The 20,157-nt window shown below is 49.2% G+C and overlaps 1 protein-coding gene across 2 annotated transcripts in view; it reads right to left on the reverse strand.

The window, feature by feature from the left end:
- Positions 1-13,907, reverse strand: part of rbfox3a (RNA binding fox-1 homolog 3a) — a 28,716-nt gene extending 14,809 nt beyond the window's left edge. Inside the window, exons 1-4 of one of the 2 annotated variants that reach the window (XM_067244229.1) lie at positions 13,665-13,907; positions 9,575-9,724; positions 3,262-3,315; positions 917-1,009 (exon numbers count right to left, since the gene is read on the reverse strand). In XM_067244229.1, coding sequence (XP_067100330.1) covers positions 917-1,009; positions 3,262-3,315; positions 9,575-9,724; positions 13,665-13,892 — 525 coding nt within the window. In that variant the 5' untranslated portion in view covers positions 13,893-13,907. The remainder of the gene's footprint in view (positions 1-916; positions 1,010-3,261; positions 3,316-9,574; positions 9,725-13,664) is intronic. The other variant, XM_067244228.1, reaches the window with a different exon arrangement.
- Positions 13,908-20,157: the final 6,250 nt, after the last annotated feature.

The following is a 20,157-nucleotide window of genomic DNA, read 5'->3' on the forward strand; positions in this document are numbered from 1 at the left end:
AATTTCCCTCTTTTCCTGCATTTCTCACTCATTGGCTGCTGAGGAGAAAACTACCCCCACCTCCATCAAGGAGAGTTTAGAGTGTTTCCCGCCATGTTAGCGTTTCCCTAATTAGCGCTAATGGCTTCCATTTCCAATGGGCCAGCTGAGGTCATTTAGCTTGAGGCTATGCTAGGGTAGCCTAGCCGGTTAGCGCCTGGTGTGATGTATGGGTCCAGGTATTGTTTATACATTGCATAGATTATCCTGATGGGGGATGCAGGGGCGAGGAACGTGGTGAAAAACATCCTGCGGCCTTGGAGGAGCAGGGAGAAATGGGTAAAGAGAGAGGGAGAGAGAGGTTTTTGCCCCCAAGTGTGTGTTATGAAGGCAGGAGGCTAAGTGCTGGAGGTTTAGGATAAACAAGAGGGATTTAAAGCAGTCTGGCAGCTCTTTGATACCACTGCCACGGATTTAATTTAAACATGTATTTACCAGGAAGGCAGTGAGAGAGAAAGGGAGAAAAAAAGAGAGAGAAAAGGCAGAGGGAGAGAGAAAGAGAGAAAGCGAGAGGGAGAGAGAGAGGCACAAGACTTCAAACTGCTGAATACATCAAGCCAGGGAGCTCTTTGTGCCCCTCAAACAGACTCTGATCTGAGCTCATTCACATGCCCCTGGTAAACACACACACACACACACACACACACACATATACACACATACCGTTATTTACGCGCACCCACATACACACACACACACACACACTTACGGCTCAGAGTTCAGCATGCAGCGATCAAGGTGCAGCAGGCAGAAGGGAGAGAGGGATGGTGGAGGAGAGGAGAGGGGGACGGCAGGCATCGTCAGGCAGGCAGAACAAGAGAGAGAACCAGGGTGGGAGGAAGGGGGGCAGAAGGAGGGAGGGAAGGAAGGAAGGCACCTCTATTTTGCGTCCCTCTACGATTGTACCATTTAGTTTCTCCCTGGCACGGTCTGCATCGGCACTCGTTTCAAATGTTACAAACCCAAAACCCTGGGGTCACAACCAGGAAGGAGTGGAGAGGAGGAGGAGGAAGAGAGGGAGGGAGGGAGGGAGGGAGGGAGGGAGGGAGGGAGGGAGGGAGGGAGGGAGGGAGGGAGGGAGAGAGAGAGAGAGAGAGAGAGAGAGAGAGAGAGGGAGAGAGAGAGAGAGAGAGAGAGAGACAAAGAAAGAAAGAAAGAAAGAAAGAAAGGAGAATCAGAAAGATAATGGATAGACCGAAACAGGCCAGAGGGAAATAGATAAGGAAGAGACGAGGGGAGGGGGAGGAAGGAGAGAAAAGAAAAGAAAGGGAAGAAGAACACACAGTAGGTGAGCTACAGGAAGAGAGAGGTGGGTTTTTAAGCAGAAGCAGAGAAATGTGATCAGGGTTAGTGAAACAGTAGAACCACCGCACACAGCCCTTCACACAGGAGACCTGATACACTTAACCCACAGCCTCCTTTCTTTGCGTGTGTATGTGTGTGTGTGTGTGCATCTCTCTATTTCAGAGGCCTGACACCGGTCCTCTCAGGGATCAGCAGTAGGAGCATTCACAGGATCAATCGGACATAATTGAATTAGCACCGGAATGGAAGCATTCATGCACACACACACACACACACACACACACAAACATACACACACAGAGTAGTAGGGAGTGATGTGCGGTGTTCAGCCGTGGGTCCTGTGGGGGAGTAGATAAGTGCCACACAATTACAATCCCCCCAGCGTCACTCAGCTGTGACGCACAGCCCCCGGGCGCAGCTCGCTCAGGAGGCCCGCTTGTCTGGGCCTGGAGATGCAGCTCGTTCACATAGCCCAGCGACTATCCCTTCGCTTCTCTGTAATTGGGTTTGAAGGAGGCAGAGTGTGTCCCCGCTCTCAATGGTGTCTTTACTGTGTTTTGGTGTATTGGGGACAGCCGGCTATGACAGTATTTCTACTGGAGGAAAAAGAGTTGGATGCTAGACAGTTAGGCTTGCCTACCAAATCCAAGATACACACACTCCTCACCTGCCACGCACACACACACACACACACACACACACACACACACACACACACACACACACACACACACACAGACAGGCATGTTGAACTGTAGTACTTTGGGTATGTGGAAGGCTTTAATAACTGTGTATTCACAGCCAGATTAAGTATTAGTATTATTATTATTAGTAGTAGTAGTAAATACAAGTATTTGGGGGGATATACAATACTTATAGCAGCACGTCCTGTGTGTACTGCAGTATGATCTGGTATGTACACCCAGCCTCCCAGCAGAAACAGCCCTCTGACCCATAGATAACACTGATAGGTTTACCACATAGAGCAGCAGAATTAATCCTCCTGACATTTTAGTATCACTGTTTTTGTCCCCCCCTCCTTTCTCACATCTCTCCTTATCTCTCTCTTTCTTGTTTTCTTTCTTGTTATTTTATTTGTCCTCTTCTCTATCCTCTCTCTCTCTTTCCATGCTCTGTCTCTCATCCCTCTTTCTCTCCATTTTCTTCCTCTCTCTTAATCTCTGTTTTCTTTTCTTGCTGAAGTAATGAGGGTACACAGAGAGAGAGAGAGAGAGAGAGAGGGAGAGAGAGACAGAGGAAGAGAACCCCTCAGAGACACATATATTCTTCTAGAATACTATGGGGTGATGTTTCCTCAGGAAGTGAAGAGTTTCTAAACTGTGTTTAGCATAAGGCAGGTACACTGAAAGGATTTGCTGTGGACTTGTTGGTGAAAGGCTGGATACTGTATGATTTACAGTATTGTTGACCATGTATGGTTTGTATTGTAGATACACGCACATCTTATTCTAGCTGTATAAACGACTGTGCTTATAAGGTTGACAGACTCAGCATATAAAAATTGAATGTATATATATATGTGTGTATATATATATGTGTGTGTGCATGTGTGTGTGTCAGAGCATGGTTAAGCGGGTGTGTGTTAGAGTGCTTTGAGAAGTCCAGTGTCAGCAGTAAGCTAACTGAGCTCTAGCTGTCCTCCTCAATGTCCCAGAGTGTGGCAGGAGGGGGAGGCTGAGAGAGAGCCCCCAGGCACCAGGACACCCAGGAGCCATGGTCATTATTACACAGAGGGGGATGAAGAGAGGGGGGAGCGCAGGGGTGTAGACAGAGAGAGGGAGAGAGAGGGAAAGTGAGGAAGAGAGAGGGGGTGAGAGAGAGAGACAGAGAGAGAGAGGAAGAGGAAGAGAGAGGGACGCACAGTAAATTGACAGATGAGGGTTACAGCACACTTACCTTGGAGCCTCGCTCGTTAAAAATAATCTCCACGTCTAAAATCTTCCCAAATTGCTGGAGAGAGAGATAGTGGGAGTCATAAAGAGAGAGAGAGAGAGACAGAGATAGAGACAAAGAGGTGGAATAGAAGAGAGAGAGAGAGAGAGAGAGAGAGAGAGAGAGAGAGAGAGGGGGAGAGAGAGAGAGAAAATATTAGAATGTCACATTCCCAATAATTACAACTCTCACCCTGGCTCTGAAATAGAATCCTTTACTGTCAACCTAGTCCATTAAGAGTATACACTTTACAGCCCTAAACACTCTTTACAGTACTGCCCTGTTCTCTTAACATTACTATACTGCCCCATTCACTCTTACACTAACACCACTATACTGCTCTATGCACTATTAACACACCTGGTCCAAAGCTACTTCAGCCTGAAACACACACCGCCAGAGGGCGGAGCTTAATGACAAAAGCGGGCAGGGTGCCAGTGGGGGGCGAGAGAGAGGCAGGGCGGTAAGTTGTAGAACCGAAATCACATCTTTTGTTCGTACCAGCGGCCCTCACAGTGGCTGTCACTGTGTTGTGTGAACCCACATACACACAAACACACACGCACACACACACACACACATCCTCGCTCATCTTTCTCTAGAGAACGAGAACCTTTCTTAATAACAACCAGGGGAGATAGCAGGAAGAATAACCAATCAAGAGCAGCGATAATATAAACCATACATTTGTTTATTTTCCCCAGTGATGAAGGCCGCCATCATCATGGTAATTACCTGTCACCACGGTGATCATCGCCTGGTCGTTATGCGCTGGTCTCCTACAGCCTTATTTGATCTCAGTAATAATGTTCCTGATTGGACCAATTCCTCATCTTAATTGGCTGATTGGAGCCAGACTGAGGGGGGTGGGGAGACCACACCTCCTCTCCGGCCTAGCTGGGGGTTGTCATGGTTATGGTGTTATATGACAACTAGTGTGTCTGTATGGCTGTCTGTGTGTGTGTGTGTCTGTGGGTGTATGTCTGTCTGTGTGAGTGTGTGTGTCTGGCTGTGTGTGTGTCTGGCTGTGTGTGTGTCTGGCTGTGTGTGTGTCTGTATGTGTGTGTGTCTGGCTGTGTGTGTCTGGCTGTGTGTGTGTCTGTATGTGTGTGTGTCTGGCTGTGTGTGTGTCTGTATGTGTGAGGGCGTGCAGTAGCAGGTCACCAGTGCTATGCTAATGTTAAGCCTTGGTTTCACCAGAACAGGACCTTGAATCAAAAAGTTTATTTCAATAAATAAATAAACATTCTAGACCTAGCGTAGCACAGGCAAGGTCACACACACACACACACACACACACACACACACACACACACACACACACACACACACACACACACACACACACACACACACACACACACACACACACACACACACACACACACTGCACCTCCTCACAAAGAAGGGGAATCCTCTACTCCTCTGAGCATGTGCATGCAAATGGATATGTGTGTGAGCAACTGTGTGTGTGAGCAGGTGTGTGAGAGCAGGTGGGTGATGTGTGTGTGTGTGTGAGAGAGAGCAGGTGTGTGTGATGTGTAACAAGTCCAGGTATTTTATCTAGGTGGTGTGTCAGCAGGTCATTAGCAGCAGAGCAGAATAAGAGCGATCCTCCAGTCTCCTAATGACTGGAATGAAAGCAGCCTTTAATTGTTGTCTACAACGGCCATCTTATTTCATTAGAACTAATTACCCTGTCAGTTGGCTGTGAGGCCGCGGAACACACACACACAGCCACACACACAGACATGCCTGGCCCAGCTATTGCACACACACACACATACACAATGATGCAAATCTGCAAAAACACACACAGAGGCAAACACACACTTTCCTTGAACTTCTCAGTGTGTGCTCCCAAACAGAGACGGGAGATTTTAACTGTTCGTTTCATATTAAATAGGCCTGTGGTGCCGGTGAAATTTAAACAACTGAACAGTGTGTGTGTGTGTGTGTGTGTTACAGTCATGGAGAGCTGGTGAGACGGTGTCATGGCTGATTTGTGATCCTCTATGTTCCCTTTTCCTAAACCAACACTCTAAAGCCCTTCATCAGCACTCATTACCTGGCACCACATGGAGACCAAACACATCTCAGTAGCTCTAACGGTGAGGGTTTATGTGTGTGTGTGTGCAGGTGAAGCTTTATCTCTCCACATTGGTAAATGAGCAAGTTCCATCACAATCCCATCGTTCTCCTACTTCACCCTAACCCAACATACCACCCTCACATTCATAGAAAGAGACAAGAGAGAGAGAGAGAGTGATAGAGAGAGATGGGACGGAGGAAGAAAGGCCTTATGGGTAATCAGAATGTAGAATGTTCCCTACATTAGGCTGCAGCAGCAGTTCCTGTGTGGAATGCTGAGAGCTGCCTGGCGCGTGGAGACATCTAGCAGTAGTGATTACGGGAGGAACTGCAACCATTAAAACTCCATTAGAGGAGAGACCCTGATGGAAACCTCACACTGGAGTGCCACCCGCACATACACACTCACACACACACTTACCTGAAGCCCACCTCTGCAGTGTGTGTGTGTGTGTGTGTGTGTGTGTAATGATTCATTAAGGATCCCTGCCTCTGGGAATGGGGGTGGGGGGGACAGTGAGGACCCTCTTGCGGCCGGCTGGCTAAGTGCCTGTGTATTAATTAAACATGGTGCGGCCCCTCTCCAGGGTACAGAGGTAGCTGCAGCATCAGATGCTGGGTTTCACTCTGCGTGGCTTTGAGTGAACAGAGCCCAGTGCAACTGCTGCACCGCAGGAGCCGACCGCTGACATTCTGGCTCCCTGTCTCTCAGCACAGCTGGATGAAGCTATCAGCTGCCTCATGTTGTGCAAGCAGATACTCCCAGATCCTCATCTACATGCTGATAAATACACCAGTCTGTGTGTGGGCTGAGTCAGATGAAGTAGTGTGCTTTTCTTTCTCTTGATGGACTTGATTTGACTTAGTGAGAGGTGAGATGTTCCTCCACCTCTTCCTGAATGACCACAGATTAAGTGTAGGGGAATCCAGAGGTGAGGTGGTGGTGGTGGTTGGGAGGATAAGAGCCTTCAATGAGTGGAGTGTTTCTCTGAATGCCAGTTATTCCACTAACCATTAGAGCTTCATACGAAGCCTGGTCTTCCCCTAAATCTGTTCTCCCTAATTAGGAATTAAAGTCTAATAAGGATGGGTAATGAACCAGTGTCTCGCTGCTCTGAGGCCATTGCTGACACACCCACACATGCGCACACACACACACACACACATACACACACACACACAGATTCACACACACTATTATACACACACCCAAACATTCTGATGCAGGCTTGGAGACACACACAGATTCACATACACACAGATGCACACGTAAACACACACAGACATACTGATGCAGACACACACACACACACACACACACAAAAGCACACATGCACACACAATCACCAACCACTTATTCTGTAGACTTTCCACTGCTGGAATTTGGACCGTAATAGTTTCAGGGAGTCGATTGTGCAGATCGAGATAATCAGAGATAACCATTCAACATATGGTGGGCTGCTTCTCTTTACAAGACCAGCATTGATGTCCTGATATTGCTGCAGTATAATGTCTGCAGCTGAGAGGTCCATTAGCTGGAATGCTCTGGTAAAGCCTTAGTGTGGGGATGTGGTGGAGACATGTCAACGACCGAATATGATACACCAACTCTATTAAACAGTAAAAATATGTTTTAGATGGGGAAAAACTGTGGTGTGTGTATATGTGTGTGAAGTCATTTTCCACACTACCCAAGAGACAATGTAACCATCAAAATGTGTCCTGACGGCTCTTCTAAGACAAAAAAAGGAAAGCTGGAAAAACAAGTTTGAAAAACTATTCGTTTTAAACATCCCCCCCCAAAACTTTACTGGAGATAGTTTAAGTGCATGTGGTCACCCCACATCCCCCAACTGCCACCCCCCCCCCCCCCCCAAAAAAAAAACAGAGAGAAATGAGGCTTCTCTTGATAGCCTCCCCTACCCCTACCCCTGCCACCCCATCAGACCTCTGGGGCCTGGTCTTTAGAGGTCTTCGCACCCCGGCTTCTAACAGCTTGAGAGGAGCTCTGAGCACCACTGATTGTCGTAAGGGCGACCAGATTGTCTGTCTCTTCCAATCCTTCTCTTCTGGGGTCCTCCCTTTCTCTCCTCTCCCCCGTCTCTCCTCTCCTCTCTCGGTGTCACTGGCTAATTGTGCTGCAGTGCTCAGAGCCTTGGAGACCCTGCTAAGTGACTGGGGAGTGTTGAGTCAGAGACTCCCAGTCCTACATTGACACACACACACACACACACCCACATACACGTAAATCCTCCCGACGCCCCTAACAGGAGCTGTCACCCAACACACACCTAATGAGGATAAACTCCCTTTTAACCGCGCTGAGGAATCCCATTAATTGACTCTCCATGGCGGGACCCTTCCATCTCCACTCCTCTCCCCAGATCAAGGGCTCTGAGGCTGGGGAGGCGAGGGGGACGGGTGCCCCTCTCTGGAGCACTGAGCCGGAGGGAACAGATGTTCCAGTCCTTCAGAGTAGGGATAAGTCTCCAGCCTCCTATTACAGGAGATGTTAGAGCCAGGCTTGAACACTGACACCAGCAAACACACCATCCCTCGCTTCTCTATACTTTTTCCACTAACAAGCCAGCTAATGCCAACACACACACATACACACACACACACACAAGCACACACACACTGGTTCTCCATGTATGTGTTTCTCAAGCGCCTGGGAACAGGCTGTCATTTCAGTGTCTCTGCGGTCGTTTTTTGTCCTGCCTACCTCTTTATCTTTTTCTACCTCTCTTTCTCTCGCTTTCTGTCTTTCTGTCTTTCTCCAAGTAATCACACCAGCAGAGAGTCTCAGTATCTCCAAGGCTCAACTCTCCACAGAACCACGCGGACAGCCTGTGAACTGACAGTTCCAGGACTCTCCTCACAATTCGATGGAGGAACTTTCCACAGAGCTCTGTCACTGAGGTATTCTGAGTTCTTCTGGGGATAAAGGGGGTTCTGGTTAGAGCTGGCTGGGGTGAGGGGGGTTCTGGTTAGAGCTGGCTGGGGTGAGGGGGGTTCTGGTTAGAGCTGGCTGGGGTGAGGGGGGTTCTGGTTAGAGCTGGCTGGGGTGAGGGGGGTTCTGGTTAGAGCTGGCTGGGGTGAGATGGGTTCTGGTTAGAGCTGGATGGGTTGAGATGACCAGAAAACTGGGTAGATTGAGGATGGAGGATGGATCTAGAACCTAGATCTTGCTCACTAGGATGGAAGATTACCCGCAGCTTCACATTAGCGGACCCAACCTGGAGGGTGAGGGTGAGGGTGAGGATGAGGGTGAGCTCAGCCCGGCCTGGTCTAGAATGGTTTGTTCTGTCAGTCTAAATGACTAAAGACATTCCTTCTGAACCACAGGGACATGTCTGCTTACCCTCCAAGGACTGGTTAAGGGCAGCCCCCATAGATAAAACATTCATTCCTTATCCTAATTTGGGCAGAAAGCTGTGTGGAGGTTAAAGGGTGAATTATTTAGCATGTCTCTAAAAGTTATGACAAGAATATCTTTACCGAAGACAGGGCAGGGCAGGACAGTCTCCAAGAGTCACAGTTTATTATGGGATATCAGGTGTATGTGTCTTTTTGTGTTTGTGTGTGTAACTGTGTGTGTGTTTGTGTCCATGTCTCTGACCATGTGCGTTTGTGTGTGTGTGTGTGCTAGGTCAACACTATTTTCCCTATGTTTCCTAGTCGGGAGATGTGCTTATGATGTGCTTTATGAGACTACAGCAGTATGTCAGACCCAGCGGAGAATGAGAATGTTATCTTCTAGATCTTTCTGCCCACCTCTTGTTCTGCCCCCTGGGGATCCTCAGTGTGTTCAAGGTTGAGGGTGCAGCATGTTCTTTCTTCTGAGTTGGGTGGCTTTGTTTTGATTGGATGCACCGCGGTGGATCCTGATGCCACGGGGTTTAGCTGCGGCTGGGACTGTGCTGTGTTTTGTTGCTTTGATGCGCGTGTGATGTCTGTGATCTTTGATGTCTTCTGATGTGTTGTGTGCTGTGTGTTGGCCATTGCTGAGGACTGAGTTTTGTTTTATATGCTACTGTATGGTAGTGATATGTCATGTTATGTAGCGTCGTATATTATTGTGTGGTAGTATTGGGTAGTACAACAGTAGGGTGTGATAGTGACGCATTGTGCGGTAGGATTGTGTGCTGTCGCTGTATTGTGTGCCAGTGGGCTCAACACTCACCCCAAACATCTGTCTGAGGTCGGGGTCCCGGAAGCGGAAGGGGATGTTGGAGACGTGTAACCTCTTGGGCTGCTGCTTCTCCGAGGAGTCTGACAGCTGCAGCTGCAGCTGCAGCTGCTGGGAGCCCTCTGTCTGCGCCACCTCCTCCGCCTGCCCCACCGGAAACACAGGACAGAGAAGGTTAGTTCCTACCCCCGGGACGGAGTTTTCACAAACACTGGAGGCATTACTGTAATAAGAAAGGATGGATAGGGAGAGGACCGGTTCTGAGAAATGGCTAGATAAAGAACTGAGTGAGAGAAAGAGAGATGGAGGAGGAGAGAGGAAGAGAGAGAGAGGGAGAAAGAGATAGAGGGAGAGAGAAGAGAGAGAGAGAGAGAGAGAGAGAGAGAGAGAGAGAGAGAGAGAGGGAGAGGGAGAGGGAGGGAGAGAGAGGATGAGAGAGAGAGAGAGAGAGAGAGAGAGAGAGAGAGAGAGAGAGAGAGAGAGAGAGAGAGAGAGAGAGAGAGGGAGGGAGAGAGCGTTTTTAGCCCCCGTCTCCCAGCCCGTATGTGTTCTCCTGTCCATCACAGGCAGGACGGGAGGCAGTGATGTTCTATAAAGTTGCCACTGAGTGACGGCCCCTTTGAGGTGTCTGTGTGACAACCTCCATTTACTTCACTGTTATCAGAGTCGCCGCGGCGACAGGGATCTGTGTCAGTCTGACCAGGGGAGGCCTGCGCCGGGCCCCCTGGGAAACGGAGTGCAGAAAGGGGACTGCGGGAGCAGGAGGACGTTTCAGCAGGTGCAGCAGTTGCAGAGGATATGGGCAGACAAGAGGAGGAGAGTGAAGGAGGAGGAGAGAAGAGTAGAGGAGGTGGAGAGAGAAGAGGAGGAGGAGGGGGAGCCTTCATGTACATAATGAATTCATAGAACAGGGAGAGGCGGGAGGGAGGGAGGGAGGGATGAAGTGACGGAGGGATGGAAAGATAGAGGGATGAAGAGATGATGTCAGCTAAACCTGCCTGGGGGTAGGCTCGATCAATGAGAGAGAACTGCTGAAGACAGCGAGAGAGGGAGAGAGGGGGAGGAAGAGATGAGGGAGGGGGAGGGAGGAAGGGGAGGGAGGGAGCAAAAGAGGGGGCAAGGGAAGGAGTGGCGGGGAGATTAGGAGAGGAAAGAGGACAGAAGGGGTGAAGAGAAAAAGGAATGGAGAAAGAGAGAGATAGCAGAAGGAGATAAAAGGATGGAGGGAGATAACAGAGCAAGAGCATGAAGTAAATGAGTGTACAGAGGGGAAGGTGTGTGTGTGTGTGTGCTGATTACAGCAAACTGAAAGGAAAGGGTGAGTAAGGATAAAAGCATGGCCACTTCACACAAGCCGTGCACCTGTGAGTGTGCATGTGCGTGCGTGCGTGTGAATGTGTGTGTGTGTGTGTTTAACAGCAAAGTGGTCATATCAATCACTGGAGGGTGGCAGACTGCAACCCTGTTATGATAAAGCACACACATACAGGCACTTAGTCCCATGCCTACCCTCAATCCTGAATGCACACACACACATTCACAACGTTCACACACACACACATTCCGTAGGGGATCGGTGTGTGCAGGACAGATGGATGGTCCCAGGCACAGGGGTAATTGGCCCTCTCGTCCCCCCTCTCTGGGCTCTGTATCCTGGTAGGACAGGCTAAGCAAGGCCCAGGTCCAGCCGGCCCACTGGGCCTCTGTCATCAGTCATGAGCACAGGCATGGACCCTCACTGGAGAGCCCAGGCTCTGAGTAAATACACACACACACACACACACTTCTCTACCTTAGACACGTCTACCCTCTCTTTACCTCAGCACCCTCCTCTCCTCCCCTAAATTGTACCTCCCTTCCCCTCCTTCACTCCTCCCTGCCCCCTCCATCATTTTTAACGTGTCTCCCTCCCCCCCACGTGTCCCCCTCCCATCCTCTCCTCCCTCCCATCTTCTCTTTCCCCCTTCTCCCAGCCCAAGCTAAGCAGTCTTCCACTCACTTTGGAATTTAATTTGCGGTTTAATGTGTCTAAATTGCATGTTAATGACACTGCAGCTCATCTGGTTCATGTCTTCTCTTCCAGTGAAGGAGCCAAACTGGGCCGAGCCGGGCCGGGCTATACTGGCCTTGTTGGTTCTAACTTTAATTTGCCTTGGAACTGGAAACAGGATTAGGTTGTTGGTGGATTAACTGTTTAGCTCCCTTTAGTAGTAGAAAGATCCTGGCTGTACCGCAGCAATAGTGCATGTGTGCATTGAATCATAGACCAGTTATTGTGTGAGTGTGCTGGCTGTAGTTCAACTGTAGTGTGTGTGTGTACTGGCTGTAGTTTAGCAGTATTGTGTGTGTGTGTGAGCTGGCTTTAGTATAGCAGTAGTGTGTGTGTGTGAGCTGGCTGTAGTATAGCAGTAGTGTGTGTGTGTGTGTGTGTGTGTGTGTGAGCTGGCTGTAGTGCAGCAGGATGTGAAGGCGTGTAGTGGCGTCCGTGTCTCTCTACTGTGACCACAGAGCAGCGAGGCAGTCAGAGGAGGTAATTACATGAACATTATCATACACAAGCAGCCTCGGCATCCCCTGCTCTCCCTGACGCTATGTGTGTGAGAGAGGCGGCAAGCTTATCTGAGCCACCAAGTCTTAGTTCAGTCACATATTTGACACAAAGTCTCGCTCCCCCCCTCCACCACACACACACACACACACACACACACACACACACACACACACACACACACACACACACACACACACACACACAGGGAGGGGTGCTGAGGCAGCAGTCTCCAGGCTGTAATTGAAGCTATCAGATGGGAGAGTTGCCAGACAGGTAGATTACACACGATTAGAATGATACGGCCCTCTCTCACTGGGGATTAGACCCACTGGCTCTACCACACACACACATACTGTGCACACACACTCACACACACTCACACACACACATACTGTGCACACACACTCACACACACTCACACACACACATACTGTGCACACACACTCACACACACACACACACACACACACACACACACACACACACACACACACACACACACACAAGCACGCAATCACCCATACAGCATGAAGGCAGTCACAGACAGACACACACACGCAAAAACGTACACACACGCAAACATAGTTTCTCTCACGCAATCTTTCCATCTTCTGATTGGAGTAGAGGGTTCTGGGGTTGACAGTCTTTCATGTGTCCAGCAGCTGTGAACTCTGGACTAAGAAGAAGACTTCAGAAGGCTAGTTTTACACACACATGCACACACACCCTACAGTATGCAACACAGTGATAGGAGAGGAGAGGTGAAGAGAAGAGCGGAGAGGTGAAGAGAGGAAAGGATAAGAGAGGAGAGGAGGAGGAGGAAGTACGGAGAGTGAGGGAGATGTTGGTCCTCTCTGTCCTCATGTCTTTCTCCCTCCCTCATCCCTCGCTCGCTCTACCCCTGTGCTTTCTCTATCTCCCCACATCTCTCTCACTCTCTAACCCCTCTCTTTCTGCACCTATGCTATTTCTGCCTCCCTCTTTTTCTATCTCTCTTTTCCCACCCTCTCTCCTTCTTCCCTCCCGCCGCCCCTCTCTCTCTCCTCCCTTCAGCCAGGCTCGGTTGATGTGTCCAGACAGTCAGGGAAGAAGCAGACCTAAATTACATTTAACAGCAAATTGAAAAGATGGCAGCTGAGGAGTGAGCCTTATCAAGGAGGAAGCCTCATCCCCCCCTCTCCTCTCATCCCCCTCTTTTCCCTCCCCCTGTCCTCCCTCCCCCTCTCCTCTCTCCCCCTCTCCTCTTTCTCCTCTCTCCCTCGCCTCTCCCATCTCTTCCACTCGTTTCTCTCTTTTCTTACTCCCTCGCCCTATTCAATCATCATCCTTGACTCTATCTCCCCCATCGCCACACATTTCCACCTCTGTCTTGTGGTCTAAAACACCATTGCTTCTTTGTAGATGGCAATGCGTGTGTGTTTTGTTTGCAGAGCATTAACAACAAACAAACCAATCAGCCTTCCACATGTCCAAATCGATAACAGAAACACAGGCTTGAGGCGTGCGAGTGTGCGCGTCGACACGAGAGCACACTGGGCTCACCGTTACCGTGGAGGCCGTGAGGGGAGGGGCGTTGCTGTCGTTGCCGGTCTGGTCCCCGGCGTGCGTCTGTGACGGCGTGTAGAGGGCGAGGGCGTGCTCCGCCACCGAGCTCTGGCCGGGGTAGTCTGCTGGGGGGTGGGGGTGGGGGGCCACGTACTCGGCCGGGATGGGGTTCTGGGGGGGAGGGGGGTACTGGGCCGGGGGATAGGGCTGGGCCATGGCTTCAGGGGGGGGCGGGGGCCTCTTGGTTACCCTGCGGAGAGAGAGAGAGAGAGAGAGAGAGAGAGAGAGAGAGAGAGAGAGAGAGAGAGAGAGAGAGAGAGAGAGAGAGAGAGAGAGAGAGAGAAAGGGGGGGTTAGCGACAGGACTGCATTCTAACACAGCTCCAGCATTGAAGAGAACCCCCCGACGCATGGTTTCCATGAGAACGGAGGAAGAAGAGAAGGAAGGAGAGACGGAGGATGGAGGTGGAGGATGGAGGGAGGGTTTCCCGAAACACCGGGCAATCTCATCGAGAGTGTGTGTGTGTGCAAGTCACTTGGTGTGTGTGTGTGCACGTCACTTGGTGTGTGTGTGCGCACATCACTTTGTTCTCTATATGTGTGTTTGTGTGAGACAGCGTGTGACAAGAAAACATGGATTGAGAGGGCTATCATATCAGCTCTCACTCTAGATTAACAGTCTGTTTGATCACTACACACCCATTATGTGGAACAGCGCTCAATAGACACACACACATACACACACGCCCCATCCGCCTCCATACAGACACATGCACACCCCTCCCCCTCCACAAACACACACGCACACACATGCACAGAAACACACACTAAATGAAGAGGACCTAAATTGCTCTGCAGGAGATGAGCTAGAGATCAATTAACTGATACATATATGATAATCTTTGATTTGAATTACAGGTTTTCTAATACAAACCACCCCTCCCTCCTTTCAACACGCCCCACCTCTTTCTCCATCTCTTTATTTCTCTATCCCATTTTTATATTCTGTTTATCACTTTCCATTGTATCTCTCTCCCCTTCATCCCCCTTCCTCCCCCCTCCACCTCCCTCTCTGCTGTGGACAGTCATGCTATCATTTACTTGATGACCCTTCATAAATAATGATTCATACTTCCTGACCCAATCCAGCTTTGCCCACCGCAAACTTCCCCAAACTCTGGGAAACCGGCTCTGATCTGAAATCAATCAAGACAGCTTCTTTAAACAGACGGCAATTGACCCCAGTTATTTACAAAGGTGGCTGTGATCAATACCGGCCATCGCACATTTCTGTTCTCCCTGCATTGAGATTGATGATGCTGAACGTTAACAAAGCGCTGTGGCCATCTCTGGCTCTGGTCCCCAGCCTCCTCCCAGCACGCCTGCCCAGCGAGGGGCGTCTCAACTGGGCTCGGCTCCACACCTGCACCGCCTCAGGACCAGCTGTGGAAGGTGCTGCGCTGCACAAACTGTCCAATTTACATTTTGGTTCTATAACGCATTCGTTTTGGTTCCATGACATGTATGTTGCTCTTTCTCAACCCTCGTGTGAAATATTTTTCTCTCTTTCTCCCTTTCCTCCTCTATATTTCTTTCTCTGTCTCTCTCCATTCTTCCTCTTTATTTGTCCTCTTTTTCTCTCTCTCTCTCTCTTTCTCTCTCTCTCTCTCTCTCTCTCTCTCTCTCTCTCTCTCTCTCTCTCTCTCTCTCTCTCTCTCTCTCTCTCTCTCTCGCTCTCTCTCTCTCTCTCTCTCTCTCTCTCTCTCCTCTCTCTCTCTCTCTCTCTCTCTATAGATATATATATATATCTCTTTCTGTCTGTCCTCACCATAGGAGCGTAAGCCTGGGGCAAGCGCCATGCTGTTCTAGGCTTATCGATAGACCTCTCTCCCAGACCTGATATACAGCCTCACACACACACACCCTTGCACACACACACACACACACACATGCATACACACACTCACACACACTCATGGGAGGAGTGAGAGCTTTCAGCCTGGTTGAGTAATGGCATCCTGCTCTTTATGGGAGAGAGCCAGAGGGAGAAATGGTTCACCCGCAAGTTTTCTTTTTAATAAACCTAAATCACAAACTGATGTGTAATATATCTGACCAGGGACCATACTGCTGCTACTAGTACGCACACACACACACACACACACACAATCACAGTCAACCCCCTAGTTTCCTTGGATGGGTTATGTTTGCTAAAAGGGGAGGAGGAGGGAGAGACTTGAGTGTAATCACTAAAAGAGAGCCAGAGAGTAAAAGAAGAGAAGGAGAAAGAGGGACGAGGAGAGAAAATAGAGTGAGAGAGAGAGGGGAGAGAGACAGAGCGAGAGAACGAGAGAGAGCGAGAGACAGAAAGAAAAAGAGAGGGATGAAGAGAGAGGGTGAGAAAAAGAGAGCGCTTCCGTCATCTATCAAAGTGACTAAGGTGGTGACTCACAGTCCTCACAAACATCCTCAGATTGTTGTCAACAAATTGAAATGGTAAATGAGTTCTCCTACGAGGAACATCATGCTTACTATCTATCCTTCCCTCCATCCCTCCGTCAACCCACCTCTCCTTTCCTCCCTCTTCCGCCTCTCTGTCTCTCTGGAGTCCCTCCCTGTTTGGGTTTATTTTACTGTGGATCAGTGGAGCATCATACATGTTGGATTGACTCTGGCACTATATACTATAGCTGTCACATGCACACACACACACACACACACACACACACGTACAAACATGGACCCACATAGACAAACTCACACATTACTTCCTAAACTCAACAGTAATTGTTTCTAAACCTTGAGACACACACCTTCTAAATGCATGTGTGTGTTTGTGGCTCACACACAGTTTAAACGTGTTTGTGTGTGTGTGTGTCCGTGGTTCAAACAAAGAGGGCCAGAGAGCCTGCAAACAATCCAGACACACAGGTCTATTACTGGACTACAACCAGCACACCTCTAAATCACAGTCAAGGGTCTGTGTGTGGGGGGGTGTGCATGTGGGAGCGGGAGTAGGTAATTAAAAGACCTAAACACACACTCACACACACACACGTACACACAAACAGACACGCATATAAACAAACACACACACACAAGCACAGTAGGTGTGTGTCTGGTATTGATCGGTCTCTCTGCAGCTAGCTTCCATCGCCCCGGGCATCTCTCCACCCCTGCTGCCCAACACTGTGGTAGTCTGCTGAGGCAGTGTGTGAGTTTGTGTTTGTGTGTGTGTTTGTGTGTGTGTGTGTCCAGGGTTTAGGCATAGGTCTGTGTCTCTCCAGTGTATATATGTCCTAATGATGTGGGCTCAGGCTGGCTACTGGCTGCATGGAGGATGGGGACAAAACACAGGAGCAGCTATTGAATCACTGCACACACACACATGTTTTTCCTTGAAAAACACATCTTGGGAATTGGCGTGTGTGTGAGTGTTTTCAGAGACACCAGGCTGGTATAATCCAGTGGTCCCATGTGTGTGTTTGTGCAAGTGACACGCTCTATCTGCCACGCTCACAGCGGAGGACAACCCCCCCCAGCCCCATCCCACCCCCCCACACTCGACCCCCGACGCCTCGTATCAACCCAACTTTATTGTTCTACTCTGACACAGACAACTAATGAATATTGGGGCATAGAGGCACTGTGGCGCAAGGTCAATAAACCCAGGGACTGTGTACCAAGACACAACACACACGCACAAGCACACACAAGACACATGACGAAACACACACTCCCACACACGCGCGCACACATATGTACGCAGGAGCAAACACATGCACAAAACCACAGCTGCATAAACAATTATGCTCCGGCTCAGGTCTTTACAGAAGGCACACACACACAGACACAGACACACGCACACACACACACAGGCACGCATGCATACATTTGAACATACACACCGACACACACCTCTGAAGTGCTGGCAGTAGCCATTGGGGACCCAGACTCTCTCTCACATATGTAGACAGGACACATTAAAGAGACTGATACTAGTAGTAACATCACTCCCCTCTCTCCGGTCACCGCTGTGTGTTCAGCACCGCACCCAGCGGACCCGCCGTACACACCAGTGTGTGTGTGTGTGTGTCTCAGGTTTCTAACATACCACTATAAAAGCAGATGGTATGCGGTATCTAAGTGAGGGTGGAGGGAGGGGGAGGGAGGAGAGGAGGGATGGAGAACAGGGTGGTGAACAACCAGAATCAATGATCTTGGTCTGGGTCAGAATGGAAAACACATATGGGGGGTACATTCCCCTCTCTCACACACACACACACACACACACACACACACACACACACACACACACACACACACACACACACACACACACACACACACACACACACACACACAGACACACAGACACACACACACACACACACACACACACACACACACACACACACACACACACACACACACACACACACACACACACACACACACACAGGTCTGCAGCCTCCCCCATCATTCCACACAACTATGTAAACAGACAAGAAAGTTCTGCTTTGGGGGTGATTAATATTGATGTGCACTGCAGTCTTCAGACAGAGTGAGAGATAGGGATGGAGAGAAGGGATAGAGAGGAAGATATAAAGAGATAGAAGACATAGAGATGGGGGAGTGAAAGGGGGTGTCAGAGTTGGGCAAGAGGATGGGAGAGCATTCCCAAAACTCTGTAAACAAAACAGAGTTGATTTAGCTGAATCCTCATTAATTACTCACAAATAAACACTTTACCTCTCCTTCTCTCCCACTCTCTCCTTCTCTCTCTCCTCTGTTTCCCCTCTCCCCTGACAGAGGCTGCATGCTTTGGACGTTAATTACAACCTCTGCAACAGTCCCCGGATTTCCACAGGCACACAAACATACACACACACTAGTGCATTAGCAAACACCCTAACAAACAGACTCTGAGAAAGAGCGAGAGCGAAGGGGGAGAGACAGAATGAGATAAACACACAGAAAGAGAGAGAAACAGTCAGTGAGAGAAGACAAAGAGGGGAGAGACAGAAAAAAGACTGAAAGAGAGAGAGAGAGAGAGAGAGAGAGAGAGAGAGAGAGAGAGAGTGGGTTCTGTGGTGGCTTCAGCACTAGTCTCAATACAGTCAGATCATTACAAGACTATTAAGGCAATTTACTGACTAACACAGAGACACAGACAGAGGGAGAAAAATTGAGGGATAGGGATAGAGAGAGGGTGAGAGAGAGAGAGGTTTGTGCAGGGACGAACCCCTCAGGACATAAGAAGGAAAGTTTAATTCTCACACATATTCTATAGGTCTCATCCATTTTCTTCATCCACAGTCCCCCAGATCTCCTCTGAAAACACTAACCCAATCAGTCTCTCACCCCCCTCCTCCACAACCACCACCTGAGAGGCCCATAACTCCACCCTGTCTAATTCGTTTTGTCTCTGTGACAACCGTTTTTAATAATGTTTATTAATTAGCGCTGTCTGCCGGCCTGTCAGGCTGAGTATTATTTTATTCAGGCACCATTAGGCCGTCCTGTTTCACAAGCTCGGGTCCTTCCCAGGCGAGGCGGCTGGGGAGGCAGCCATCGATAACTCAGCCAGCCCCTCCACTAACGGCGGGCTAGCACGCTAACGCACGCCGCCACCCCCACCATAAATCGGCCCGGTGGACGACAGCCAGAGGAATGGTGTTCCAGTCACCTGAGCAACAGGGCAGCCCTCGTCACACGCAGCCACTCATACACACACACGCTGACACACACACACGGGCTGACACACACACCCGCGCTGACACACATGCTTGCGACACACACATTCAAAATGTACACATTTCACACACAGATTAATAAACATACAACCAATCATACAAGCATTAGTAATACAGTGTACACATAAAGTACAAACACACACATACACACAGAGACATTTATTATGAGTTGTAATCCCTCCCCAGTTGTGTTATAATCATTAAATAATAAAACTACTAAACTCAAATCTACTGTGTTGTAATGTATTCTGCACTGTAAAATAGTCCCATCTGCACAACACAGTAATGTAGCCTCCCTTGCTGAACAGACTAATTCTCCTTTTACTGTAATTATGATGAAATAAGCAAAATAGGCAGGGGAAAGAGAAGGAAACAACATGGAAATATGAGGATGAAGAAGGAGAGGGAGAGAGAGAGGCTAGAAACACCACACAAGACCAAATAAACAGATAAACAAACCGGATCAGTCCAAGTTCTAAAAGACGTAGTCATGGAAACTGTAAACATTTCCCCGACTCTGCTGTCTCTACCAGCATAGCTACAGGAGGGCGTGTGAGTTTAAGTCTGTATGTGTGTACACACATCCAATACATGTGTGTGCGTTAGTTTGTATGTGTGTGTTTGTGTGTGTAGATAGCCTACTGTGAGCTGCAATGCTTTAGTCGTGTGGTCATCAGTGTTTTGTATAACTTAGCTGTACTGCTCCAGCGCCTCAGTTGAACCTTT

This window comes from Osmerus mordax, chromosome 10 (genome assembly GCF_038355195.1).
Source record: "Osmerus mordax isolate fOsmMor3 chromosome 10, fOsmMor3.pri, whole genome shotgun sequence".
Classification (NCBI taxonomy): domain Eukaryota; kingdom Metazoa; phylum Chordata; class Actinopteri; order Osmeriformes; family Osmeridae; genus Osmerus; species Osmerus mordax.